General features: G+C 38.2%; 1 protein-coding gene across 3 annotated transcripts in view; it reads left to right on the top strand.

Moving 5' to 3' along the window:
- The window catches only part of Gmps (guanosine monophosphate synthase), a 59,803-nt gene that overhangs the window by 21,368 nt on the left and 16,498 nt on the right, over window positions 1-21,937 (top strand). For all 3 annotated transcript variants that reach the window (XM_021157142.3, XM_021157139.3, XM_021157141.3), the window contains 8 exons: window positions 1,463-1,560; window positions 3,634-3,737; window positions 6,136-6,329; window positions 6,486-6,651; window positions 9,166-9,317; window positions 9,768-9,941; window positions 12,861-12,966; window positions 14,461-14,576. In XM_021157142.3, the coding sequence (XP_021012801.1) occupies window positions 1,463-1,560; window positions 3,634-3,737; window positions 6,136-6,329; window positions 6,486-6,651; window positions 9,166-9,317; window positions 9,768-9,941; window positions 12,861-12,966; window positions 14,461-14,576 (1,110 nt within the window). The remainder of the gene's footprint in view (window positions 1-1,462; window positions 1,561-3,633; window positions 3,738-6,135; window positions 6,330-6,485; window positions 6,652-9,165; window positions 9,318-9,767; window positions 9,942-12,860; window positions 12,967-14,460; window positions 14,577-21,937) is intronic.

The raw sequence follows: 21,937 nt of genomic DNA, 5'->3' as shown, positions 1-21,937 counted from the left end.
CCCTCTTTCCTTCCCCTTCCCCTTTCCTCCTTTTCCCCTTTTCCCCTTTCCCTTTTCCCTTATTTTCCCTTTTTTCCCCTTTTCCCTTTTTCCCTTTTTTCCCTTTTTCCCCCTTTTTCCCCTTTTTCCCTTTTTTCCCTTTTTTTCCCTTTTTTTTCTCCTTTTCCCTTTTTTTCCCTTCTTTTCCCTTTTTTCCCTTTTCCCTTTTTTTCCCTTTTCCCTTTTCTTTTCTTGATATTTTTGATACAGAGTTTCTCCATGTAACCCTGGCTATCATGGAACTCATTCTGTAGACCAGGCTGGCCTTGAATTCTGCCTCCTGGGTGCTGGGATTAAAGGAATTCGCCACCACTGCCCTGCTAGTCCATCCCCTTTTTATTATTGTTATTATTATTATTATCCCCCCTTCCCCTCACAAGACATAGATTCTCAGTATAAGAGCCCTGGCTGTCCTGGAATTTGTTTTGTAGACTAAAGTGGCCTTGAACTTATGGAGACCCACCTGTCTCTGCTTCTGCTTCTGCCTCCTAAGTGCTGGTATTAAAGATGTGCTCCACCATGTCTGCATGCCCTTTTTATTAAACACAAGACATTTGATTGCACTGCGTTCTTCTAATATTTTGCCTTTCATCTTTCTTGTCCTTCTCTAATTCACCCATTCAAATATGTATAAGTATCAATGTTTCATATTTTATTCCACCATGCCCTAACTCCTATGTTGTTGCTACTGTTTTTGTATTTTGTTTTTTTGTTTTTGTTTTTTTTTTTTACCTGCAACGGCTTTTAAATCTCAAAGTACCTTTGTAGCTGGTCTGACTTAAGTATTAAAGAAAAATTTCTCGGCCGGGCGGTGGTGGCGCACGCCTTTAATCCCAGCACTCGGGAGGCAGAGGCAGGCGGATTTCTGAGTTTGAGGCCAGCCTGGTCTACAAAGTGAGTTCCAGGACAGCCAGGGCTATACAGAGAAACCCTGTCTCAAAAAAAAAAAGAAAAAAAGAAAAAAAAAAAAGAAAAATTTCTCTTTCTGTTTTCTTTTTGAGATAAGAGTCTCACTATGTAGCTCTGGCTGTCTTGGAACTCACCTATGTAGACCAAACATGGCCTGAGTTCACCTACCTTCACCTGCCTGTGCTTCCTGAGCTCTGGCATTAAGAGCATATGCTCCAGGACACCTGACCAGTTGTTTGTTTTTAATGTTAATTAAAGTACAACAAATGGAAAGCCTCTCAGTGTTTGTCAGAGATTAACCTCAGGTCAAATTCCTAGTGAAATTTTGTTATGAATTGATGCCTATTAACAATTTTATATACAGTAATAGTAGTTACCTACACACATTAAACACCTCTTTACTCATATTTATGGTACAAACAACATTTTGAAAGCAAAGGATATAAATAATTATTATTAGCATACGAACTTTTTTTTGATTCATAGTAACATTAATTTTTTTTTCTTTGAACAGATGATGAATAAAGTTTTTGGAGGCACTGTGCATAAAAAAAGTGTTAGAGAGGATGGAGTTTTCAACATTAGTATGGATAATACGTGTTCATTATTCAGGTATTATTTTTTAATTACATTTATTTAATTTTGGGTCCATCCATATGTGTATGCCACTGTGTGTGTGTGTGTGTGTGTGTGTGTGTGTGTGTGTGTAAATCAGGAAAGTTTGTGGGAGTTGGTTCTCTCCTTTTTCAGGCTTGGTGACAGATGCCTTCATCAGCCCAGCTATCTTGCTAGTCCCATGCATTTAATTTATATGTGTATTGAGTTTTTTGTTGTATTTATTTTTTGTGTCTATATACATGCCATTGGAGCATATGTTGAGGTCAGAGAATAACTGGAAATTAGATCTCTACTTCTACCATGTGGGTAGATCACAGGGATCAACTACTTCCTTTTCATAGTTAAATACCATTGCTTTCCTTTTTGTTTTTGCACTAGAGTTCCACCTTGCCTATTGTGTTGTGCTTATTTCTAGGTGTTTTTTGTGAACAGTTAGGCGATATGTATTTTCTGTCTTTTGAAAGATAAAATCAGTTTATATAATTATTTTTATATTAATGTAAAAGTTTATAGGATTTTTATTTAAGTATTCTGATTTTAATATCTCTTACTCTTAACCTGCTTGCCTGCCTTCCTCTGTGTGTGTATGTGTATGTGTGCATGTGTGTGTGTGTGTATATGTGTATGTGTATGTTTTCCATGTGTGTGCATACCATCTGAGATCAGAAGAGGGTGTTGGATCTCCTGGAGCTGGGGTTGTAAGTGGTTGTGAGTTCTCTGATATGGGTCCTGGGAACAGAATGACTCTAGAAGAGAGATAAGCGCTCTAAACCATGGAGGCATCACTCCAGCCAGCCTGATTATATAGTAACCTGCATCTTACTTATACTGAACAGATGGCTGTACAATAACAATGTCAGCATCATCATTACTAATGTGACAGTGAATTATTAAGTCATTGAAATATCTGTTTTAAAGATAAAATCTCAGAAATGAAATGTTGAAAATACAGTTTTATTATCTATAAGCTTTTTAGTGTAATTAGAGTACCAGTTTCATATATTCATCAGTTCAATTTTCAAGTTTTAAAATTATTCTGTGTGTGTGTGCGTGAGTGTGTGTGTGTGTGTGCTGTATGATGGGTATATGTTGTGTGTGTGTTTATGTGCGTTTTATGCACACATGTGCATACACATAGAAGTGACAGGAGAATGTTAGACACTATTCTACTACTCTCTGTCTTATCCTCTTGAGCCAAGTTCTCTGACTGAACCTGAAGCTAGACTGGCAGACAGGAAATACTTGCGACTTCTCTTGTGTTAGACCACAAGTTTGGGGTTACAGGTCCACATGTGGCTACAACTGGCTTTTTATGTGGATACTGGGGATTTGAACTTTTATGCTTGTGTTAAGCAAGTATTTTAAACCACTGAAATTTCTGAACAATCCCCTCGTTCTCAATTTTTATTAGTTGTCCTCCTTTCAGATTTAATATCTTTTATTAGCACTCTTTATAGTTATATATAAATTCTATGTTATATATATAAGTTATATATAAGTTCATATATAAATTCTATGTAAATTCTTAAAGTGTTCCATTACTATACAGCTTTTACCTCCTGAATCTTCCTAATCTACTATACAGCAAATTTGTATTTCTAAACAAAATAATTGTTATAGTTAGGATTTCTATTTCTGTGATGAAACACCATGATCAAAGAAACTTAGGGAGGAAAGGATTTATTTAGCTTATTTATTCTTAGTCAGGACATGAACTCAAGCAGGGCTGGGACCTATAGGCAGGAGCTAATGTACAGGCCATGGAGGGGTGCTGCCTACTGGCTGACTCTTCATGGCTTACTCAGCCTGTTTCCTTATACACCTCAGGGCCACCAGCCCAGGGAGACACCGCTCATAATGGGTCATCTCCAGTTAATCAAATTAAGAAAGTGTCCTACAAATTTCCCTACAGCCTAAATCTTAGGGAGGCATTTTCTCAGTTGAGGCTCCCATCTCTGATTATTGTAGCTTGTATCAAGCTGTTATAAAACTAGACAGTTCATTGACCTATCAATCATGGTTTTCCTTGAGATATTAGTGTGTAAATTTTACTTTTTTTATGTTTAGGGGCCTGCAGAAGGAAGAAATTGTTTTACTTACACATGGAGACAGTGTAGACAAAGTTGCTGATGGATTCAAAGTTGTAGCACGTTCTGGGAACATTGTGGCAGGTAAAAATTCAGATTTCATTAAAACTTTTCATAGTGATTATGATTCTATATGAGATATTCTTAAATTTTCACTTAAAATTTTTACTTTGCTTTGGTTTTTTTTTTTTTTTTTTGGTTTTTCGAGAAAGGGTTTCTCTGTGTAGCCTTGGCTGTCCTGGAACTCACTTTGTAGACCAGGCTGGCTCGAACTCAGAAATCCGCCTGCCTCTGCCTCCCGAGTGCTGGGATTAAAGGCGTGCGCCACCACGCCCGGCTGCTTTGTTTTTTAAAACATGTATTGTGCCTGTGGGTCAGAGGACTGCTACAGGGTTCTTTCCTTCCTATGTGGATCGCATTAGGTTCAGGTTTGGTACCAAGTGCCTTTACCCATTGAATTGTGTTGTGGGTATGGTTTTTTTTTTCATAGCTGTTGTAAATGTGGTAACTTAATGTAGTAACATTACTAACCAAGGAAATTATTCAGAGTTTACGTAAGGCTTTAAAATACTTAACTTAAAAAATAAAATTCACACGATTAAATTAATACATATGAATGTATGTGTATCTAAATATGTGCTCAAGGAGGTGAGAATGTTATGGGTTCTCGGAAGCTGAGCTGCAGGCAGTTTTGAGCTGTCTGATGTATATTCTGGTAATCAGGGGAGAAAAAGTAAAGTTTAGAGCAGGGTGGTAGAAGTGCTAGTCTTATCTTTGGATTGTAATAATGCTCCTAGCGGAGAGACAGAGATTTGCCAATGGATTGAGTGTGGAATAGCAAAGGTAAAACAACCAAGTTTTAAATACTGGATTTTTAATTTTTTTTTATTTTTTTGTCTGAGTAACATATGGGTGGAATTTCTATTTACCTAATGGTAAAAACTTCAGGGGTTTCGGGTTTCATATGAAATTCAGGGTGTTTTTATTAAATAACATCAAAATAAAGGTATCCAGGTAAGCAGTTATACATCTTGATTTCAGCAGAGAAAACTAGGCTGGAGGTATACTGATGGGTTGACGTATGGAATATTAGGTTTGTGAGAATGTGAGATTTAAGGCCTGAGTTCTGGCAGATTCTATATGTAGAGATAGGCCAGGTGAAGAGGGACTAGCAATGATGAGTGAGAAGCAGCAAATAGTGAATAAGTAAACTGAGAGTGGTATCCTGGAAGACACATAAAGTATAAAGTGCCTCAGATCTTGAGCCTCCCAGGCATGAGCTATAAGAGTTGAGACAAATTTCTTGATCCATGAACCAAAAAATAAGGATAATGGTGCCCATGTAAATCCGCTAGCTCAGCACCCATTGCTTAACTATTTAAGCACACTTATTAAACATAAGAATTTGTTAAACTCTTTGGTCAAGTATGTGCAATCATGTAGTAAATATCCCCAATCTGAATACCTGAAATTGTTCACAATCCAAAACTACTTGATTACTAACAAATATCACAATTGCAAATTCTTTAAGTGTCTCCAAATGACAAAGCATGGCTATTACCAAGTCCAGTTAGGTGAACCAATGAATTTCCCTGGGGTTACTACAGGAATATGAGTGAGAGGTTACTTGTAGGAACAGAAATGACTCAGACAACCTTATTACCAAAGCCTACCACAACATGGGTGACAGTTCACAGAGCTGGGAACCTGGAACACTTGGCGCTACTTGTTGGCATCTTAACAGGTTGGAGAGTATCTATCTATTCTAGGTGCCAAAATAGGTCTAAACCTCTTCCAGGCAGCCCAGCTGCTTTCTGTTTCTTCCAGGCAGCTGGGCTGCTCTTGGTCTTCTTTGTAGTGCAGCTTCTCCCATCCTAGAGGGACTCTAGTGAATCTGGTCAATTTCAGGAACTTCCAGAAGCTATTTGAATTGTTCGTTTACCTTTCTGCTTAAGGAGCTTCCTAGTATGCAATGTTTCAATCTTGAAAACTGTTACACTATTGACAACTTAAAACACTTCTGAGTAGGGCTATTCAACCTGCATTTGTCCTTACTGGAACTGGAAAGAAAATATTAGAAAATAGTGAAAACGTTTGTGGTATGAAGGTTTTTTAATGTTGGGCATTAGAGAATGCTAAGTATATGTGGAAGTCATGTAGGACTGAGAACCAAAATTGAGGTTTTTTTTTTTTTCCTATATTAAATAGATGAAAAATCAAAGTAATGATAGAGAAATAAGAATCTAGTGAAATAGTCTCTGCTCTGTCCTAAACCTCTTTTTTTTTTTTTTTTTTGCTGTATACTGTATAAAGATTATAGTAACATAGCTTTTTATGTATTTTCTTTCTCTGTAATTAAAAGTTGAATAGGGCATATACATTTAACATTTATAGAGAAAGATTTTGAGGAATGGAGAATGGATTGTGAATATTAGTTGTATCTTCACCATAAAGTTGCTTTGTGATTGTTTTTCCCATGAAGGTATAGCCAATGAATCTAAAAAGCTATATGGTGTACAGTTCCACCCTGAAGTTGGCCTTACAGAAAATGGGAAGGTAATACTGAAGAATTTCCTGTATGATATAGCTGGATGCAGTGGGAACTTTACTGTGCAGAACCGAGAACTTGAATGCATTCGAGAGATTAAAGAGAAAGTAGGAACATCAAAAGTGTTGGTAAGTGTTTGATCTAAGTCTACAGACTTAGGTCAGAAATATTGATTAGCCCTGACAACTGACAGACTGCATATATAGTTTGTGTGTTGCATCCCCTCAGAGTCTCTTGTTTGTTTATTCTGCTTGATTTTCTTTTTCTCTTCATTTTATTTACAGGTTTTACTCAGTGGTGGTGTAGATTCAACTGTTTGTACAGCTTTGCTAAATCGTGCTTTGAACCAAGATCAAGTCATTGCTGTACACATTGATAATGGCTTTATGAGAAAACGAGAAAGCCAATCTGTTGAAGAGGCCCTCAAAAAGCTTGGAATTCAAGTCAAAGGTATTAATTTATCATGGAGAAGTTGATTCTTACCTGGGGTTATTTCTTCAAGCTGTGTGATTTAGTTCAGTTCAGTATTATAAATGTAGTTTTCTCTAAAACCTAAAGGCTAAATATGCCTTTTAGTTCATATTCATAAATTTTTTGTTCATTGACTATTATACTAATAATATACTGAACTTGTAAGTTGCCATTTTACATTTACTATTCTGTCCTCAAAAATCTCCCCCAAATCTGTCCTCTCACAATATTCTTTATGCAAGTGAGCATCTACTATAAATACAGGTTGTATTTAATCAAGCTCATACAAAGAGAGTAGATTAAAAGTCTAGAATTATTAAGACTTGTTTGTTGTATGCACCTGTAATCCTAGCTCTTAGAAGACCAAGGAAAGAGAATTGTTTGCTACCAGGAGTTTGGAATTAGCTTAGGCAACATTGTCCAGACTAAAGGCAAGCCATGTAGGCAGCTCAATTGATAAAGTGCTTCCCACAGAAGCATGAGCATCTGAATTTCTATTTAGAACACATGTAAAAATCCAAATGTGTCCGTATGCCTATCATCACCCAAACTAGGAAGATGTAGACTGATGAATCCTTGGGGTCTGCTGGCCAGCCCATCTGGCTCAACTAGTTAGCTCCATGTTTAGTAAGAGCTATGCTGAGGAAGACACATGATGTCTGTTGTGTAGGTCAGTGCTTGCAGACACACAAAATTTAAAAAAAAAAGACATCCTCAGTTACTATTGATTTAAAGGGCAGTGATAATCACTAATATACTTACTTTAACTGATGACTACAATGATGAAATGATATAATAGATTAAAAGTACAGTTGGACACAGTTTAATTGGTGCTGAAAGGCTGAGTATAATGATGACTCCTACATAAGCACTTTCCTTTTTGAAGCAAGACTAAAAGCAAAGGCATAAACAGTTACAGTGATGAAGGTGGAAGGAATAAGGAAACAGTTCAAAGAACACTAGAGAGTAAAATTCGGGTTTCTGAGGAGGATTCTCTGATAAGCTAATTAACTTTGAAGGGTCCTTAGTGCTTACAGGGACCTAGCAGTGTCTTCACTTGTCTGACTATTTGGAATTTACAAATTACAAAATTTAATCTTCTTTCTCTGTATGAGCTTGATTGCAAAACAATCTGTATTTGTAGAAAGGCTTAGATACTAACTTGCATAAGTGAATATCTTATATAAGTAAGTTTACAAATTTTCAAATATATGTACACACACACATATTTGTTGTGACTGTCTCTGTTTATGGGGTTTACTGTGAACGTTTTGAGGTCAGGATAAGAAAAAGTTGGCCTAGAGATGCCTTTAGTTTTAGTTTACTAGTGTTTGTAATAACCATTTTTGCATTTTTTGTGTAGTTACATTTTTTTCTAAGGTAACTTTCAGAGTAGAGAAACTTCAATGGGACAAAAACTTGGACCAATAGAATGGAGGATATCAAAGTCTTGGGCCTAAAGTGGGAAGGAAGCTAGTAGGAAATACGCTATTTGGCCGGCAGACTTCTAGGGGAGGCTCAGGAAGTGGGAACATTGGATTTTGGGAGAAATAGGTCACTGGGTTTGCCTAAAGCAGGGAATATTTGAAAACATGAGAAGCAGATTCTTTTCCTTAATGCAGAGGGAGCTACTTCTGTCCTCACGCTGAGGAAGCATTTTTTTACTAAGAGACCTTGGACTAACAACACTGCACCAGGCATAGTTGAGGTTACAGACTGTACAGTAGGAACAGAACTAAGTGACATTAAACAGTGATTCCTTCTTTCTATCCCTTGCCCAGTTTAACTGTACAAATATTGATGGGTAGGAGCTTGTGGGTAACTGATCAGGTTAGGAGAAGGAACAACAGGTATTTGATGGACCCTGATTGAAACATCCAGCTACTTCATCATCTCATGGTGAAGTTTACTAGTATTAATGCTTTATTACCAAATAGTGGTGTTAGTGTTTTGTCTTTAGATGCTTCTCATTTTTGATAGTGCTAGGAATCAAACCCACAGCCTTCTAGGCATACACTTTGCAAGTGAAGTACCATGGTTATTTGTTCTTATAATAATAAATAAAAGGATACCTACGTAATTTTAAATGCATAGATACAAGTTTGGAAGAATCACTGTGCTGGTCTGCGGGGTTTTCTGTAGAGGAACTACTGCTTTTGACTGTCTTGGGCGATATAGGATATCCAATAAATATAAATATATTGGATTCTTCTAGTGCAACACTGACCAGAGAGAAAGCAACTAGCACTGTTGGCAGGCAGGTTTGCGGCCTCATATCTAAATGTCACAGAGGTTCTGAATAAACTCAGAGATCTCCATCTCTCGACCTGACTTGTTACTGCTGGTTTATTGCTGGGTTGTTTGAACACATGGGAAAATAAAAATGTAAGGGACATCAAATGGTGGGTTTGCCTTGGTTTTCTTTCTATACTTTGACTTACTTACGATTTAAAGAAATATAATAGTTTAAAATACTTCTCTGATCTTTTCCAGTAATAAATGCTGCTCATTCCTTCTACAATGGAACAACTACTCTACCAATCTCAGATGAAGACAGGACCCCACGGAAAAGAATTAGCAAAACATTAAATATGACAACAAGTCCTGAGGAGAAAAGAAAAATTATTGGTGATACTTTCGTTAAGGTACCTTTCTTTTAATATGGATAATGTATACTGTCTTATGTCTGTTTTAGTGTGTTTTTATTATTATCATATCACATAACAAACTTTGCTAATTCTGTTTTACTTTTGAATATGCACTGTGTGTGTGTGTGTGTCCTGTGGACAGGTAGACACTGTTTTGGTTTAATAGGTATGCATGTTGCTAAGCTGCTGTTCTAGCCTTTGGGATGGTCCTTTCTGCTGGCACTGCACTTCTGTTGGGTTTACTAGTGACCATATTTTAGGTAATGTCGAAGGGAATGCTCACATACATGTTTTAATCTCATGCAATGTACAATGTTTTCAGAAATTTATTTTTGTGAGTTTGATGGATCTATTTTCCTGGTTGGTACTTTAGAAAGAATCAAATTTAATTGAAACTTTGTTGAAAGATTGATTTCTCAGAAAACTGTTCTGCTCTTGTGGTAACAGATTGCCAATGAAGTAATTGGAGAAATGAGTCTGAAGCCTGAGGAGGTTTTTCTTGCCCAAGGCACTTTACGGCCTGATCTAATCGAAAGTGCATCCCTTGTTGCCAGTGGCAAAGCTGAACTCATCAAAACCCACCACAACGACACAGAACTTATCAGGAAGTTAAGGGAAGAGGTAAAGGCTTGTGAGAACTTTTCCGTAAAGTATGTCCATGCAACATTTACTATTCTTCCATCCTTTTTTCTTTCTTCTCAGTACTTTGAAGGTTGAGTAACCATTACCACAAACTAATTGTAGAACATTTATATTACCCTCAAAAGGAATGCAGTGCATCTTGTACTCATTAGCAGCTCTTCATTCTAACTGCTTCCCACATCTCCTGTCAACCCTAGACAAACTAGCCACTGTTTTTCTCTTTTTTTCAATTTACTTTTGGAGACATGATATCTGTTTGTATTCCTGGCTGGCTGACCTGGAACTTGCTTTGTAGATAGGCTGGCCTCAAACTCACAGATCTGCCTGCCTCTGCCTCCCACATGCTGGGATTAAAGGCCATCATTCCCTTCAGACTACTAATTTCTGCTTTTGTAGTTTTCCTGGACACCTTGTTTAACTTTATCACCAGTACCTGGGCTTTTGTAATTGACTTTTTTGCTTTGTTTTTAAAAAGATGATCTCAAGTAATGTGTGTCTTTGACTTGTTACACAGCCAAGGCTGACCTTGGTGATCCTCTAGCTTCTACCTACTCTGAGTGCTGTGATTACAGACAAGGTCTACTATGCTCATCTTAAGTTCTTACATATTTTCAAGGCTCATCTATGGTGTAATGTATATTAGAACTTACTCCTTTTTATAGCTAAATAGTATTCCATTGTATACATATTTTTGCAATTTTCAGTTGGACATTTCCTGTGTGGGCTGTTAGAAATGACATTATAAATATTGGTTACAAATTCTTGTAAAGTTGCCTTTTCCTCTAGTGGATACCTAGGTATAGTATTGCTAGAATAGCACACAGTGGTGCTGCATTGCTGTAAACCTATCACTTAGGAAGTTAGACTATCATGGTCTTTCAGCTACATACCAAGTGAAAATCCAAGATGATAGATGAACCTTTTTCAAAAACAAAACATAATTCCTAAATTTCATGCCTCTTTAACATTTTGATTTTTTGAAAGACTGTTGTCCAAAATGTTCAATTCATACATTCTCACTTGGTTTCCATTTCCCATATCTTATCCAGACTTACCTGCCTTTTAAAAAATCACTGTATAAAACATAAAATAAATTCTCCCATCTGGAATAGAATAGTAGAATCTGTAACTTTCTCTGCTTGCAGAATTGAAACTTACCCATTAAACACATTCCAACTGCCCTTCAATTTTTAATTCTATTTGACTCCCTTATATACTTGCTTGATACAAGTGGTATCATACAAACATGACTTCCCTTTATTCTGTTTTCAGTAGTGTCTTGTTCTTTCTAGCTTATTTCATACTTAGCATGATGTCCTTGAAGTTTTAAGGTTATATTATGTGATCTGATTCCCTTCTTTTCAAATGCTAAGTAATAGAACGGTGCATTCTGGATACTACATTTTGTTTATCTAATTATTCATCACTGGACATTTGTGATACATCTATGCTTTGAACATTGTGAGTTTTGCTATGAATGTAGGTATATATTTATGCTTCAAGAATCCTTTCAGTTCTTCAGTATACATACTTAGAAGTAAGATTACTGTTCTGTTTTTTTTCTAGTCTGTTTTTAATTTTCTTTTGTGGAAAGTACATGCTATCTCGCATAGCAGTTGCAGCATTCTACTTTTTAACCAAAGTACCACAGGAGTTCTGGCTTTTGTGTGTTCACTGTTTTGTATTTGTGTTTAGTAGCTATCCTAATAGCTATGCCATTGTCCCCTTGAAAAGTAGTATCTCTGTTATTCTTTGTCCTTTGAGACAGGATCTCCATATGTTTCTTGAAGTTATTGTCCTTTTACCTTCCCAGCACTGTTCTAGCAGGTGTGCAAGCACTGCTATGCTAAGATCAGTGTGGTTTTGATTTTTGTTTCCCTATAGTAATGTCTAGAATCTTTTCAGATGCTTATTGGTGATTTGTTTATTATAGAGAAATGACTGTTCATACCCTTTGCTCATATACTGAGTTTTAATTTGATATTTTTTGTTGGGGCTGGAAAAATGTTTCTGCAGTTAAGAACACTTGGCTGCTTTCCTAGGACTGGAGTTGAATTCCCAACACCTGCAAGGCAGCTCACAATCCACTATAATTCCAGTTCCAGGGTTCTGATGGGCATGCAAATGGGGTGTGTGTGTGTGTGTGTATATATATATATATATATATATATATATATATATATATATATATATATATGCAGATAAAGTACTTATGCACATGAAATATATACATTTATTTATTTCTTACCATGACTTATCATTTTATTTTTTTGATACTGTTTAGAAAGTTTTGTTTTGTTGTCTTTTTTTAGACATGCACTCTGCATAGACTAGTGTAGACCTAGAACTCATAGAGTTCTGGCTGCCTCTGCATTCCCACCACTAGGGTTAAAGGTGTTTACCACCACACCCAGTTCATTTGGACTCATTAGCATGACCATTATTTTTTCTAATTGCCTTCTTTGTGTCCAGTGAGAAATAGTTGAGAGCTGATGGGTCTCTCCATTTTCTTTTTTTTTCTTCATTTTTGTGTGTGTGTGTGTGTATGTGTTTGTGTCTTTGTGTATGTTTGTGCATCATGTGTGTGCCTGTTGCCAGTGGAGGTTAGAAAGAGGGTATTGGATCCCGTAGAACTGACCTCATAGATGATTGTATGCATGCTGAGAATTGATGCTGCATCCTCTGGAAGAAAGGAGCCAGGGCTCTTAAACAGTGAGACATCTCTCCAGCACCAGAGTTTGTTTTTCTTTATAAGACTTGTAAGGATTGTACTTAAAATGTGTTTCAACAAAGATTATGAATGCCACTGAATAGTAATCTAATTCCTTCTAAGCCTCATAGGAGAAAATATCTTAAGTGATAGTCTACTTTTTTCATTGGTCCCTTATTTTCTTATAGGGAAAAGTAATAGAACCTCTGAAAGATTTTCATAAAGATGAAGTCAGGATTTTAGGCAGAGAGCTTGACCTGCCAGAAGAATTGGTTTCCAGGCATCCTTTTCCAGGTAAAAACATATCTGGGTTTTGTTTGTTGGTAGACGGTCATGTGGATTCGGTTTAGACCATTCTGAATCGTTTCTCTTCTTAGGGAATATGTGACATGACAAAGGGAGAGGGTGACAGGGAACACATTCTTTGGAGTGCCTACTCTATTTGTGACTCATTCTCTTTTTTGGTTGTATTTAGATACTATATGATTCCTGGGAGTCTAGCATATAGCATTGCTTCCAGATGAGGAGGTGGAGCATAAAGATATTTTAATTACATTTGCACATAATTCTTAATTATAGATCTAGGATTTTTATACCATGAGTACTGTGTGTATTTATCATGTATTCCATGGAAAAAAGAGAATTAAGTCTTCATTTCTCCTCTTCTGTTTTTTTAAAGATAGGGTCTCTTGAAAAATGGTTCTCTTAAAAAATAATAAGATTCCTCTCACTCCCACCTCCAGGTTGCTTTGGATGTTCTGAGTTCATGCATTCGAGGCCAGCCTGGTCTACAGAGTGATTCCAGGACAGCCAGAGCTACACTGGGGGGGGGGGGGGCGAAAGAAAAAACCCTGGATGTTTATTCTAAAACTAGTAATGAGACTGAGGACAACTAATTGGAATATGATTTTCATTTTGCTTCTAGACACCTCAAGGGATTTCTTTTTTTCATATTATAGTAAAGCAGCAGATCTTGTGCATGCCTTTTTTTCTTTTTAGTTTTCTGTGAGGTTTATTTTGTTTGCATGTGTTTTTGCCTGCATGTGTGTGTGTTCTCCATGGGCATGCCAGGTGCCTAAAGAAGTCGGAAGAGTGCATCAGAGCCCCTGAGATGCATAGTGCTGGCAACTGAAACAGTATTCTTAACTACTGAGCGGTCTCTGTATCCTGCTGTTTGTTTATTTACTTGCTTGCTTACTTACTTACTTTATGACTATTACGTATTTGGTAAATAAAAGTGCTAGCTCACAGGTTTGCATTAAACTATTTTCACTTTTATATTTTAATTTTAAATAGCCTATGAGATAAGATGGTTCGTTATATTTTTTACATTTGTGTATGATAGAGAATTCCCTCAAGAGATTATCAATAAATTACCACATATAGTATGAATTAAAATATTTCTTGGAACAGTTTTGTGAGAATACATATATTAGTCAATTTGGATGGGAAATTAATACATATATTTAAAATTAAATACCTAGTATTCACTTGTTTGGTTTAGTTTTAGATTGAGCCTCATGTCCTTTTACATACCATTGACTACCAAAGAGCTATATTTTCAGCTTTGAAATTTAGACTGCTAAGAATCAGTGGTAGACTATTTGCTAGCATGCATGATGCCCTGGGTTTGAGTTCTAACACTAAAATAAAAAGAAGAAAACAGAACATTATGTGATGGCAGTTAGATCCTAATTTTATAAGGGTTTTATGTTTTAGAGATAGTATCAGTTTTCTACTAACATTGTAACTATAGATTTTATGTTCAAAATTATTTTTGTTATTTAGGTCCTGGCCTGGCAATCAGAGTAATATGTGCTGAAGAACCTTATATTTGTAAAGACTTCCCTGAAACCAACAATATTTTGAAAATAGTAGCTGATTTTTCTGCAAGTGTTAAGAAGGTAATAAATGATTTGACATATCTAGTCAATACATTATACAAAATAGATTGCTGTTGTATTAATGTTTTAAAATTTATTTATTTTGTGTTTGAAAATTCAGAACAATCCATTTGCAATGACTGTGTAGAAATCCTGACGCAGAAACTACTAGGTAGATTTGTCTGTATAAGTAAACAAGACTGCATATCTCCTGTCTGTAAAAGTTCCAGATAAGCTGCATAAGATGGTCTTTCATAGGCATGGTAAGAAAGCAAGTCAGAGCCGGGCGTGGTGGCGCACGCCTTTAATCCCAGCACTCGGGAGGCAGAGGCAGGCGGATTTCTGAGTTCGAGGCCAGCCTGGTCTACAAAGTGAGCTCCAGGACAGCCAGGGCTATACAGAGAAACCCTGTCTCGAAAAACAAAAAAAAACAAAAAAACAAAAAAAAAAAAACAAGAAAGCAAGTCATAAATGAAGTAGAAGGGTCAATTCAGGAAGACTTTGTGCTCCTCTGAAGGCAGCATTCCATTTGCTCACTTGAGCCAGAAGTATCTGAAAGGAGACCCTGGGCCATGAAGGGTCTGTGATTAGATCACAAGTTTTCTTTTTTTTTTTTTCTTTTTTTTTTTTTTTTTTTTTTATTATTATTTTTATTACATATTTTCCTCAATTACATTTCCAATACTATCCCAAAAGTCCCCCATAGCGCCCCCCACTTCCCTACCCACCCATTCCCATTCTTTTGGCCCTGGCATTCCCCTATATTGGGGCATATAAAGTTTGCAAGTCCAATGGGCCTTTCTTTCCATTGATGGCTGACTAGGCCATCTTTCGATACATATGCAGCTAGAGACAAGAGCTCCAGGGTTCTGGTTAGTACATCATGTTGTTCCAACAATAGGGTTGCAGATCCCTTTAGCTCCTTGGGTACTTTCTCTAGCTTCTCCATTGGGAGCCCTGTGATACATCCAATAGCTGACTGTGAACATCCACTCCTGTGTTTGCTAGGCCCCGGCATCGTCTCACAAGAGACAGCTATATTTGGGTCCTTTCAGCAAGATCTTACTAGTGTATGCAATGGTGTCAGCGTTTAGAAGCTGATTATGGGACGGATCCCTGGATACAGCAGTCTCTAAATGGTCCATCCTTTCATCACAGCTACGAACTTTGTCTCTGTAACTCCTTCCCTGGGTGTTTTGTTCCCAATTCTAAGAAGGTGCACAATGTCCACACTTTGGTCTTCATTCTTCTTGAGTTTCGTGCGTTTATCAAATTGTATCTTATATCTTGGGTATCCTAAGTTTTGGGCTAATATCCACTTATCAATGAATACATATTGTGTGAGATCTTTTGTGATTGTGTTACTTCACTCAAGATGATGCCCTCCAGGTCCATCCATTTGGCTAGGAATTTCATAAATTCATTCTTTTTAATAGCTGAGTAGTACTCCATTGTGTAAATGTACCATAATTTCTGTATCCATTCCTCTGTTGAGGGACATCTGGGTTCTTTCCAGCTTCTGGCTATTATAAATAGGGCTGCTATGAACATAGTGGAGCATGTGTCCTTTTTACCGGTTGGGACATCTTCTGGATATATGCCCAGGAGAGGTATTGCTGGATCCTCCGGTAGTACTATGTCCAATTTTCTGAGGAACCGCCAGACTGATTTCCAGAGTGGTTGTACAAGCTTGCAATCCCACCAACAATGGAGGAGTGTTCCACTATCTCCACATCCTCGCCAGCATCTGCTGTCACCTGAATTTTTGATCTTAGCCATTCTGACTGGTGTGAGGTGGAATCTCAGGGTTGTTTTGATTTGCATTTCCCTGATGATTAAGGATGTTGAACATTTTTTCAGGTGCTTCTCTGCCATTCGGTATTCCTCAGGTGAGAATTCTTTGTTCAGTTCTGAGCCCCATTTTTTAATGGGGTTATTTGACTTTCTGGAGTCCACCTTCTTGAGTTCTTTATATATATTGGATATTAGTCCCTTATCTGATTTAGGATAGGTGAAGATCCTTTCCCAATCTGTTGGTGGTTTTTTTGTCTTATTGATGGTGTCTTTAGCCTTGCAGAAGCTTTGTAGTTTCATGAGGTCCCACTTGTCAATTCTCGATCTTACAGCACAAGCCATTACTGTTCGATTCAGGAATTTTTCCCCTGTGCCCATATCTTCAAGGCTTTTCCCCACTTTCTCCTCTATAAGTTTCAGTGTCTCTGGTTTTATGTGAAGTTCCTTGATCCACTTAGACTTGACCTTAGTACAAGGAGATAGCAATGGATCGATTCGCATTCTTCTACATGTTAACAACCAGTTGTGCCAGCACCATTTGTTGAAAATGCTGTCTTTCTTCCACTGGATGTTTTTAGCTCCCTTGTCGAAGATCAAGTGACCATAGGTGTGTGGATTCATTTCTGGGTCTTCAATTCTATTCCATTGGTCTATTTGTCTGTCACTATACCAGTACCATGCAGTTTTTATCACAATTGCTCTGTAGTAGAGCTTTAGGTCCGGCATGGTGATTCCACCAGAGGTTCTTTTATCCTTGAGGAGAGTTTTTGCTATCCTAGGTTTTTTGTTATTCCAGATGAATTTGCAGATTGCACTTTCTAATTCGTTGAAGAATTGATTTGGAATTTTGATGGGGATTGCATTGAATCTGTAGATTGCTTTTGGCAAGATAGCCATTTTTACAATGTTGATCCTGCCAATCCATGAGCATGGGAGATCTTTCCATCTTCTGAGATCTTCTATAATTTCTTTCTTCAGAGACTTGAAGTTTTTATTATACAGATCTTTCACTTCCTTAGTTAGAGTCATGCCAAGATATTTTATATTATTTGTGACTATTGAGAAGGGTGTTGTTTCCCTAATTTCTTTCTCAGCCTGTTTATTCTTTGTGTAGAGAAAGGCCATTGATTTGTTTGAGTTAATTTTATATCCAGCTACTTCACCGAAGCTGTTTATCAGGCTTAGGAGTTCTCTGGTGGAATTTTTAGGGTCACTTATATATACTATCATATCATCTGCAAAGAGTGATATTTTGACTTCATCTTTTCCAATTTGTATCCCTTTGATCTCCTTTTGTTGTCGAATTGCTCTGGCTAGGACTTCAAGTACAATGTTGAATAGGTATGGAGAAAGTGGACAGCCTTGTCTAGTCCCTGATTTTAGAGGGATTGCTTCAAGCTTCTGACCATTTACTTTGATGTTGGCTACTGGTTTGCTGTAGATTGCTTTTATCATGTTTAGGTATGGGCCTTGAATTCCTGATCTTTCCAAGACTTTTATCATGAATGGGTGTTGGATCTTGTCAAATGCTTTTTCCGCATCTAACGAGATGACCATGTGGTTTTTGTCTTTGAGTTTGTTTATATACTGGATTACGTTGATGGATTTCCGTATATTGAACCATCCCTGCATCCCTGGGATGAAACCTACTTGGTCAGGATGGATGATTGTTTTGATGTGTTCTTGGATTCGGTTAGCAAGAACTTTATTGAGGATTTTTGCATCAATATTCATAAGGGATATTGGTCTGAAGTTTTCTATCTTTGTTGGGTCTTTTTGTGGTTTAGGTATCAGAGTAATTGTGGCTTCATAGAATGAGTTGGGTAGAGTACCTTCTGTTTCTATTTTGTGGAATAGTTTGTGAAGAACTGGGATTAGATCTTCTTTGAAGGTCTGATAGAACTCTGCACTAAACCCATCTGGTCCTGGGCTTTTTTTAGTTGGGAGACTATTAATGACTGCTTCTATTTCTTTGGGGGATATAGGGCTGTTTAGATCATTAACCTGATCTTGATTCAGCTTTGGTACCTGGTATCTGTCTAGGAACTTCTCCATTTCATCCAGGTTCTCCAGTTTTGTTGAGTATAGCCTTTGGTAGAAGGATCTGATGGTGTTTTGGATGTCTTCAGGATCTGTTGTTATGTCTCCTTTTTCATTTCTGATTTTGTTAATTAGGATGCTTTCCCTGTGCCCTCTAGTGAGTCTGGCTAAGGGTTTATCTATCTTGTTGATTTTCTCAAAGAACCAGCTCCTTGATTGGTTGATTCTTTGAATAGTTTTTCTTGTTTCCACTTGGTTGATTTCACCCCTGAGTTTGATTATTTCCTGCCGTCTACTCCTCTTGGGTGAATTTGCTTCCTTTTGTTCTAGTGCTTTTAGGTGTGTTGTCAAGCTGCTAATGTGTGCTCTCTCTAGTTTCCTTTTGGAGGCACTCAGAGCTATGAGTTTTCCTCTTAAAAATGCCTTCATTGCGTCCCATAAGTTTGGGTACGTTGTGGCTTCATTTTCATTGAACTCTAAAAAGTCCTTAATTTCTTTCTTTATTCCTTCCTTGACCAAGGTATCATTGAGAAGAGTGTTGTTCAGTTTCCACGTGAAGGTTGGCTTTCTATTATTTATTTTGTTATTGAAGATCAGCCTTAGTCCATGGTGATCTGATAGGATGCATGGGACAATTTCAATATTTTTATATCTGTTGAGGCCTGTTTTGTGACCAATTATGTGGTCAATTTTGGAGAAGGTACCATGAGGTGCTGAGAAGAAGGTATATCCTTTTGTTTTAGGATAGAATGTTCTGTAGATATCTGCCAGATCCATTTGATTCATAATTTCTGTTAGTTTCACTGTGTCCCTGTTTAGTTTCTGTTTCCATGATCTGTCCATTGGTGAAAGTGGTGTGTTGAAGTCTCCCACTATTATTGTATGAGGTGCAATGTGTGCTTTGAGCTTTACTAAAGTTTCTTTAATGAATGTGGCTGCCTTTGTATTTGGAGCATAGATATTCAGGATTGATAGTTCCTCTTGGAGGATTTTACCTTTGATGAGTATGAAGTGTCCCTCCCTGTCTTTTTTAATGACTTTGGGTTGGAAGTCAATCTTATCAGATATTAGAATGGCTACTCCAGCTTGTTTCTTCATGCCATTTGCTTGGAAAATTGTTTTCCAGCCTTTCATTCTGAGGTAGTGTCTATCCTTTTCTCTGAGATGAGTTTCCTGTAAGCAGCAAAATGTTGGGTCTTGTTTGTGTAGCCAGTTTGTTAGTCTATGTCTTTTTATCGGGGAGTTGAGTCCATTGATATTAAGAGATATTAAGGAAAAGTAATTGTTGTTTCCTGTTATTTTTGATGTTAAAGTTGGCATTTTGTTCTTGTGGCTGTCTTCTTTTAGGTTTGTTGAGGGATTACCTTCTTGTTGTTTCTAGGGCGTGGTTCCTGTCCTTGTATTGGTTTTTTTCTGTTATTATCCTTTGAAGGGCTGGATTCGTGGAGAGATAATGTGTGAATTTGGTTTTGTCGTGGAATACTTTGGTTTCTCCATCTATGTTAATTGAGAGTTTGGCTGGGTATAGTAGCCTGGGCTGGAATTTGTGTTCTTTTAGTGTCTGTATAACATCCGTCCAGGATCTTCTGGCTTTCATAGTCTCTGGTGAAAAGTCTGGTGTAATTCTGATAGGCTTGCCTTTATATGTTACTTGGCCTTTTTCTCTTACTGCTTTTAGTATTCTATCTTTATTTAGAGCATTTGTTGCTCTGATTATTATGTGTCGGGAGGTATTTCTTTTCTGGTCCAGTCTATTTGGAGTTCTGTAGGCTTCTTGTATTTTCATGGGCATCTCTTTCTTTAGATTTGGGAAGTTTTCTTCTATAATTTTGTTGAAGATGTTTGCTGGTCCTTTGAGTTGAAAATCTTCATTCTCATCCACTCCTATTATCCGTAGGTTTGGTCTTCTCATTGTGTCCTGTATTTCTTGGATGTTTTGAGTTAGGATCTTTTTGCATTTTACATTTTCCTTGATTGTTGTGCCGATGTTCTCTATGGAATCTTCTGCACCTGAGATTCTCTCTTCCATCTCTTGTATTCTGTTGCTGATGCTCGTATCTATGGTTCCAGATTTCTTTCTTAGGGTTTCTATCTCCAGTGTTGCCTCATTTTGGGTTTTCTTTATTGTGTCTACTTCCCTTTTTAGGTCTAGTATGGTTTTGTTCATTTCCATCATCTGTTTGGATGTGTTTTCCTGTTTTTCTGTAAGGACTTCTACCTGTTTGATTATGTTATCATGTTTTTCTTTAAGGATTTGTAACTCTTTAGCAGTGTTCTCCTGCAATTCTTTAAGGGATTTTTGTGCTTCCTCTTTATTGTCTTCTGCCTTTTTATCAGTGTTCTCCTGCATTTCTTTAAGTGTGTTATTAAAGTCCTTCTTGAAGTCCTCTATCATCATCAGGAGATATGCTTTTAAATCCGTGTCTAGCTTTTCCGGTGTGTTGGGGTGCCCTGGACTGGGCGAAGTGGGGGTGCTGGGTTCTAATGATGGTGAATGGTCTTGGTTCCTGTTAGTAAGATTATTACGTTTACCTTTCGCCATCTGGTAATCTCTGGGGTTAGTTGTTATCGTTGTCACTATTTAAAGATTGGAGCAGAAGCTGTGTTCCACTCACCAGCAGTCTCTAAATCCTGCAGCGGGGGTCGTGGGTAGCTGACGGTACCCCGGTGCTGGTCCAGCCGGAAGAGGCCTGTGGTCCTACTCAGGCCGTTTTTCTGCTTCCCTAACTAATGCAGTCTCTGGTCCCGCGTGCAATTGGATTGGAGCAGAAGCTGTGTTCCACTCTCCAGAAGTCTTAAGATCCTGTGGTGGGTGTTGTGGGTAGCTGGCGAGTGTCAGCTGACCCTGCGCCCCAGCTGCCCAGGTGCTTTTCTGACCGGAAGAGGGTTGTGGCCCTATGTAGGCCGGATTTCTCGCTCCCCAACCAGAGCAGTCTCAGGTCCCGCGTGATTGGACTGGAGCAGAAGCTGTGTTCCACTCACCAGCAGTCCCAAAATCCTGCGGCGGGGGTCTTGGGTAGCTGGCGGGTGTCAGGCAACCCTGCGCTCCCGCTACCCTGGCGCTGATCCGGCCAGGTGAGGCCTGTAGCCCTACTCAGGCCGGTTACTGCTTCCCTAACTAATGCAGTCTCAGGTCCCGCGCAATTGGATTGGAGCAGAAGCTGTGCTCCACTCACCAGAAGTCTTAAGATCCTGTGGCGGGTGTTGTGGGTAGCTGGCGAGTGTCAGCAGACCCTGCGCCCCAGCTGCCCAGGTGCTTTTCTGACCGGAAGAGGGTTGTGGCCCTATGTAGGCCGGATTTCTCTCTCCCCAACCAGAGCAGTCTCAGGTCCCGCGTGATTGGACTGGAGCAGAAGCTGTGTTCCACTCACCAGCAGTCCCAAAATCCTGCGGCGGGGGTCCTGGGTAGCTGGCGGGTGTCAGGCAACCCTGCGCTCCCGCTACCCCGGCGCTGATCCAGCTGGATGAGGCCTGTGGTCCTACTCAGGCCGGTTTCTGCTTCCCTAACTAATGCAGTCTCAGGTCTCGCGCAATTGGATTGGAGCAGA

This window comes from Mus caroli, unplaced genomic scaffold (assembly GCF_978045245.1).
Source record: "Mus caroli unplaced genomic scaffold, Mus_caroli_1 scaffold_3, whole genome shotgun sequence".
Lineage (NCBI taxonomy): Eukaryota > Metazoa > Chordata > Mammalia > Rodentia > Muridae > Mus > Mus caroli.
This window is presented reverse-complemented; position numbering and strand designations above follow the sequence as displayed.